This window comes from Pholis gunnellus (assembly GCF_910591455.1).
Source record: "Pholis gunnellus genome assembly, chromosome: 15".
In the NCBI taxonomy this organism is placed as follows: Eukaryota; Metazoa; Chordata; class Actinopteri; order Perciformes; family Pholidae; genus Pholis; species Pholis gunnellus.
The window spans coordinates 11,398,962-11,405,643 of NC_136542.1; the positions used below are offsets into that span (position 1 = coordinate 11,398,962).

Here is a 6,682-nt window from a genome sequence, read left to right on the forward strand (position 1 = left end):
CTCCCTGGCAGACTACCAACCTGCATCGGGGATGTGGGCTGCCTCCATGGCGGGTGAGTCCAAACTCACTGGCACAGACAGTCTAGGAGCAGTAACCAAGGAGAGGACATCCCACATGCATCCTGCAAATCATTGGGCCTCATGCAAGAACCACTCGTATGAACAGATTTGTTCTGAAGTGGCTACGAGTGATTCAGGAGAACTTGCCGCGCTCTCCAATTGTCTCGTATTTTGAATTTTCTCCTTGGTATGAACACAATTTGTGAGTGGGCCAGACCTGTTGAAGGAGTGTGCTGTTATCCAAACCTGTTTTTCACTAAAGGTTTCATTCTTTTGAGGCATTTTTACATTAGAAAATCCTACATAAATTACCCATCGTAGATATGTTGACATTATCTTGTTTGACTCTGCAATTTGAATTATAATATAATTCAAAATTAGCTATTGGTGCTATTGTATAACACTTCAGTATCAATATGAACATCTGAAGCTGCAAAACGACTTAAATTAGGAACCAATTGGAGGTAAATTTGTCTCTATATAATAAGGTCGTTGAGAGTAACCAGGCACCTCATGGCTAGCTTACTTATTTAGGGTGCCTTAGCGCGTCAGGCCCTATGAAGAGAGTGTGTCTTTAGACAGTGCCCTAATATTGGCAAAGACAGAAGGATGGTTCTTTACATTCATCTTAACATGTAGGTTTATATAATGGCGTTAATTATACAAATTTATGTTTCTCACAAAAGTGGTGTTCATCAGGTGTGCGCTGGTCATTTACACAGTTATCTGAAGTTAGCGGTGTGTGGGATTTGTCTTCTTAAAGGTGAACACCAATTTTCCACATCAAAGTGTCTGTCAACCAACTCTTTTACGAACAGACTCACTTTTTCCCCCGCTGGCCCTGAGGATGTTGTTTTTACATTGATAAGCATCAGTACTGAGATGCGGCTCGACCCCTCCTTGTGTTACTGCTTCTACAGTCAGCAGATGGTCAGGAAGTTGTTTCTACAACTCAAATGCAAGTATGGGGTCCAGTTAGTGTTGTGATTTAAAAAAAAAAAAAAAAAGGTTCTGAGACTTTGAAGTAAAAGAAGCTGGTTTTGTCTCCGTCTTCAGTGTGGTACCGCAGGAAGAACGACCTGCATGCAGTGAGGGGGCATCTGCAGAGTCCAGAGTACAAGCTGAGCAAGATCCGCTCCTCCACCATCATGACAGACTACAACCCCAACTACTGCTTTGCAGGGAAGGCCGCCTCACTCAATGAACTGAAAGAAGTACCACGCAAGAACATAACACTTCTCAGGTACAGCATACCCTGACACAATGTCAAATTGTCCTTTTGAGGTTCTGATGGCTCTCCGGGCCGATGCCCTTACGGAGAGTACATATATTTACTGATTGCTTCGCTTCAATTTTTCATCTTTTTTTTTGTCAGGGCTCTCGGCCATGGTGCATTCGGTGAAGTCTATGAAGGACAAGTTCTGGGGATGAGCAGCGATAACAGCCCCCTGCAGGTGGCCATAAAGGTCAGCTTGCACTTTGTAAGGCATACGAGGACAAATTGCACCCAAGTGTCAGATGATAGCATCTCAAGGGGAGTTGTGTTCATTACATATACTGTAATCAACATCCCACAGGGGTGCCTCCAACCTTTTGGATCTAAAGGTCACACACGCATGAAGGAAAATGTAATGCGATTGTTTAGAGAAGGGTTATTTGCTTTACTTACTACATCATATAAACATGTCGTAAGGTAGTTTGTGTAAAAAATCTTTATAATGCAAAACATACGGCAATGTCTGCACGGAAGGATTGGATGACCTCAGATCACTTGACTTAAAAACTACACACGGTTAAAAAAGAAACAGCTGAGTGATCTTCACATGAGTTTGCCTTTTCAATAGTCTGCTGATTAGGTCTATTGATATCTTGCCTCTTGACAATCGCAGCTTCTCTGATTCTTTCTGCTCCACAGACTCTTCCAGAAATCTGCTCGGAACAGGATGAAATGGATTTCCTGATGGAGGCCCTGATTATGAGGTGCACCATACTGCAGTTCACACATTGATTCACTCGATACATCCTTCTTACAGAACACCTGTGCGTGTGAGGCAGCAGTGTTCTCACATCATCAGCATCAGCCATCAACTGGCTGGAGAGAGAGAGAGAGAGAGAGAGAGAGAGAGAGAGAGAGAGAGAGAGAGAGAGAGAGAGAGAGAGAGAGAGAGAGAGAGAGAGAGAGAGAGAGAGAGAGAGAGAGAGAGAGAGAGAGAGAGAGAGAGAGAGAGAGAGACATATTGTTACTGTTATGGCCTATTTAATGTGCTTAGGGGTACACATGAAGTAACATAACTAGTTGTAAAAAAACCTTGGTAAAAGTTGAAACAAAATAACAGGATAAGGTAGCTGGAACACTTAAGGGGCAACAATAAGTAACATCTTTTGACAAAGTAATGATTAACAGAAATAAATGGAAGCAGGGACGTCAAGGTCTCTAGAAGGCCAAAATAAACAAAACCCCCATGCTAACTAGAAAATAAGAAGTTCAACTGGCCTACAGAAACGAACAGAAAAACAATACTGAGCTCCCTAACTAACCATAACACAGGAGATAGGTGCCACTAGAACCACTCCTACCTGGTACCACCACTGAGTTAAAACACTGCACACCACTGATCCCCTAGTGCGACACTTTTTAAAGAGTCGAACTACCAGCAATAGCAACCGATTTTTGTACATGATTAACAAACACAATTACAAGCCTGCTAACTAACCTGAGTGTTTATCACGGTTTGTCCACGCAGCAAGTTCAGCCACGACAACATTGTGCGCTGCATCGGCGTCAGTCTGAACATCCTGCCTCGTTTCATCCTGCTGGAGCTGATGACGGGAGGAGACATGAAGAGCTTCCTGAGACAGAACAGGCCACGGGCTGTACGTCTGGACTCCACCTTTTCTCTGTGTATCTGAGTTGTGTGTGTGTGTGTGTGTGTTTTTGTTGCCAACTAAATTGAGCTGTGCTGTATCCAGGGCCAGACCTCTACTCTCACCATGCGGGAGCTGCTGCAGATGGCCAGAGACATCGCCTTCGGCTGTCGCTACCTGGAGGAGAACCACTTCATACACAGGTTCAGATCTGCCCCCAGATATTACTGCTCCTTTTAAACAACCCAAAAATAAAGTGCTATGGGCTGTAAGAATGCCCCTTCTATACCATCAAAAACCCTAGAATGAGTATTTTAGCATTTAGCTTACTATTTTTTGTCAGCCACAGATTTGATAGATTGAAGTGGACCTTGTTTACTTGCAACTTTTTTTTGCAGCAGGAAACATGTCGACTTTTAGGTGAATGTAACTGGTTTATGCCCATCTTTATATCAATCCTCTTTCAATGATTTAAAAACAATAAACTACGGGTTTATCATGCAGTGCATTATTTAGGTGGGTTTGGAGAGTTAAGTGCCATCATGAAGCTACATTTAGTAACAGATCCTGTGATTTTCAGAGACATTGCTGCTAGAAATTGCCTGCTTACCTGCCCTGGACCAGACCGAGTGGCCAAAATTGGCGATTTTGGCATGGCACGAGACATATACAGGTTTGTATGCTGAATTTGCATCATCACGCACTGCATGGCAGCACAAAGCACACAGGATGACTTACGATGATGTCTCCCATTGGAGAAGGAGTCTGGGCAGCACTGGGTTGATGTGGTACATGGGGGACCAGTTGGAAAGCTATCTCATTATGCTCCACGGAGCCAGATTCAGAATTTACTTTACAGAGTTCATGGCCTTGAGGTATTTACCTTCTCTTCTGATGATAAATGGACATTCCAAATCACATTTTTCTTTTGTTTCTCAGAGCCAGCTATTACCGGAAAGGTGGCCGAGCCATGCTGCCAGTCAAATGGATGCCACCAGAGGCCTTCATGGAGGGAGTCTTCACCTGCAAGACTGATACATGGTATGCATATGAGGCACACATTATACTGTATACAGCAGTAAGTATTTATCCACAAAGAGGTTTTCAATCACTGTGTCCTTTTAACTCAGCTTGAGACCTCTTATTAAAAAGTATGTTACTTTAAACTGACACAAATGTGTAAATCTTTGAAAAATGCTGAATATCGTTTTTTAAAAATGGGGGTTTTGTTCTCATTGCTACTAATGTCAAATCCAAATTGTTCTGATAAGTATCCCAGCGCTTAATTGCCGCTAATTTAAAAAGCATCCATGCAGTCAGTACAACACCAGCTGGAGAGATTGAAGTCATTGTACTCCGAAACAAAACCACACATCTGTATGAAGTGAACAAGACGGCAACAGAATCTGTATTCAAGACACAGAGCCAACTGGAGAAAGAACGCAGTGAGGATCAGTATCCAAACCCCTTTTACAATGACAAAGGAAGTTGAACACTTAGCATGGGCCAAACAACGTCAAAATGTAACTTTTGAAGACTGGAAGAAATGTTTGTTTACAGATCATGCTCACGTCTTTTATGGTGGGATGACAGATTTATACAGTTCAGCTGTCCATAAAACTCAGAGTCAGACTGGTGGTGGGAATATGTGCAGGATACAATTTGACCACAGATAATTATCGTTAAACTCTGTTGAGGTACATTCTTCCTTCACACTTGAAGTACTTTAGAAAATAAGTTATTTTCCAGCAGAACAAATAAAAACAAACATGTGTGGCTTTCGCTCGCTCCAGTTACCACAAACTGGGAACAACTGTGGGAAAATGTAAACTGTGTTGAAGCATCACAGTTCACCATCTGGGACGTTCTAATCTATAATATAGATACATATTATAGTTAAAAAAACTTGGAGAATCAGTACCGAACAAAGTAAGAATATCTAGTAAGCATTATCATTTAAATAATAATTAGCTTTTTTTATAAATGTTATAAGCCGAGGCAGTGCTTACAGATTGATTCTGGTAAACTCTGAGAAACATGAGCAAGGATCAACTCAGTCGTTGATCTGGCTCTCCCCCTGCAGGTCATTCGGAGTGCTGCTGTGGGAGATCCTCTCTCTGGGTTTCATGCCGTATCCTTGTAAAACCAACCAAGAGGTGCTGGAGTTTGTCACCAGTGGAGGCAGAATGGATCCTCCCAAGAGCTGTCCGGGGCCTGTGTGAGTAGTACTGACAGGAAATGAGATGAGCCTGGTTGTAAAGTTGAAGCAGGGCACAGCTGGGATGATTTCAGGGATGACTTTAGAGAAAATGGCACAGATTCTGCGTTGTCTACTACCTTTAATGTTCAATTGTTGGAACCCTCTAAAGTTTTCTCTGCTTATTTTGTCTCTTTGGTATGATAATACCGTGACTTATTTATAAGATGGTTCATATAACAAAATAGCTTAAACAATAGATCTGAAATGTGTCTGTTACTATGTATGTAGCTATCGGATCATGACCCAGTGTTGGCAACACTGTCCCGAGCACCGGCCCAACTTCTCTACAATCCTGGAAAGAATTAACTACTGCTCTCAGGTATGCTCTATAGCACACCTGTCTGTACATACATAACATTGCAATTAGTGTTAAATACATGTAATATCTATTTAGCCTTCCTTCCTTCACTCTTTTTTTTTCTTTAATTAATGTTCCCCTTCACTACTCTGTACCAGGACCCAGATGTGATCAACACACCCCTGCCAGTGGAATATACCCCCACCGCAGAGGACAATGTCGGCACAATAATCCGTCCCTCTGACCACACCTCCACCAGCCTCACTCCACTCTTAGTGTCCCATTCCGTTTCCCAGGCTTTCCCCTCTCAGCTGGGTCTCTCCTCTCTGGGCCTTGGTCCAACACCTCTTCCCCCACAGCCTACCAAACCCCGTCTACTGCTCCAGAGGACCCAACCTGTCCACCACGAAGTGACATCATGCCGCGAGGCTCTGGAGCCGTGCTGGGCCGAGCCTGTTCCTGCCCCTGGTTTGTCAGCAGGAGGCCACTGGCTCCACCCTGAGCCTCCTCATCACCGACCTTGCTCCAGAAACAGCTCCTCCTCAGGGAGCCAGAGGCTGAAGAACAAGACAAAGAACCTGTGGAACCCCACATATGGCTCCTGGGTTTTGGAAAACTTCCGGGGGAAGAAAACACTCGCTCACACTCAGTCCATGCCACTCTCAAGCTCTGCTGCCACCGTCTCCAACACACAGGCTCCTCAGGCCTGCAACCCAACCTTAGAGAGCAACGAAGCTGAGTGCAACAGCACCCACCTCAGCCCCTCCAGCCTCTGCACCTCCTCAACCTCATCCCCGTCCTGCCAAGCTAAAACTGCGCCGAGCACGTCCTCCCATAAGACCCCAACAGGTGGCACCATAAAAGCTGGTATGGACCTGGCGAAGCTCCAGAGTTTCCCCTGTGGCAACGTCAACTATGCCTACGATGAGCAAAGCTACGAGGCAGAGAGCCTTCCCTTGGTCACGCCCAAAACCCCAGACGCCATCACAAACACCAGCTCTGCCCCCAGTGTCTCCTCAGGCACAAGCCTGGGACTGGGACTCCATACCTCCTCATCTTGTATGCCCAAGCTGCTGCTGAAGCGCCACGCCAGCTACGGACACGAGGACGTGAGGAGACACACCAAAGCTGAGAAGCCCACACGTGACCGAGACTCAGGCTTTTCTCTGTCTGAAGACCTCAGCGTTACCCCCATCTAA

General features: G+C 44.6%; 1 protein-coding gene across 1 annotated transcript in view; it reads left to right on the forward strand.

Annotated features, from left to right (window-relative positions):
* Positions 1–6,682, forward strand: part of ltk (leukocyte receptor tyrosine kinase) — a gene marked incomplete at both ends in the record, with an annotated part of 43,070 nt that extends 36,388 nt beyond the window's left edge. Inside the window, 10 exons of the mRNA XM_079174241.1 lie at positions 1,117–1,303; positions 1,436–1,526; positions 1,976–2,040; positions 2,805–2,934; positions 3,031–3,128; positions 3,506–3,598; positions 3,865–3,966; positions 5,009–5,143; positions 5,414–5,504; positions 5,642–6,682. Of these exons, the coding sequence (XP_079030367.1) occupies positions 1,117–1,303; positions 1,436–1,526; positions 1,976–2,040; positions 2,805–2,934; positions 3,031–3,128; positions 3,506–3,598; positions 3,865–3,966; positions 5,009–5,143; positions 5,414–5,504; positions 5,642–6,682 (2,033 nt within the window). The remainder of the gene's footprint in view (positions 1–1,116; positions 1,304–1,435; positions 1,527–1,975; positions 2,041–2,804; positions 2,935–3,030; positions 3,129–3,505; positions 3,599–3,864; positions 3,967–5,008; positions 5,144–5,413; positions 5,505–5,641) is intronic.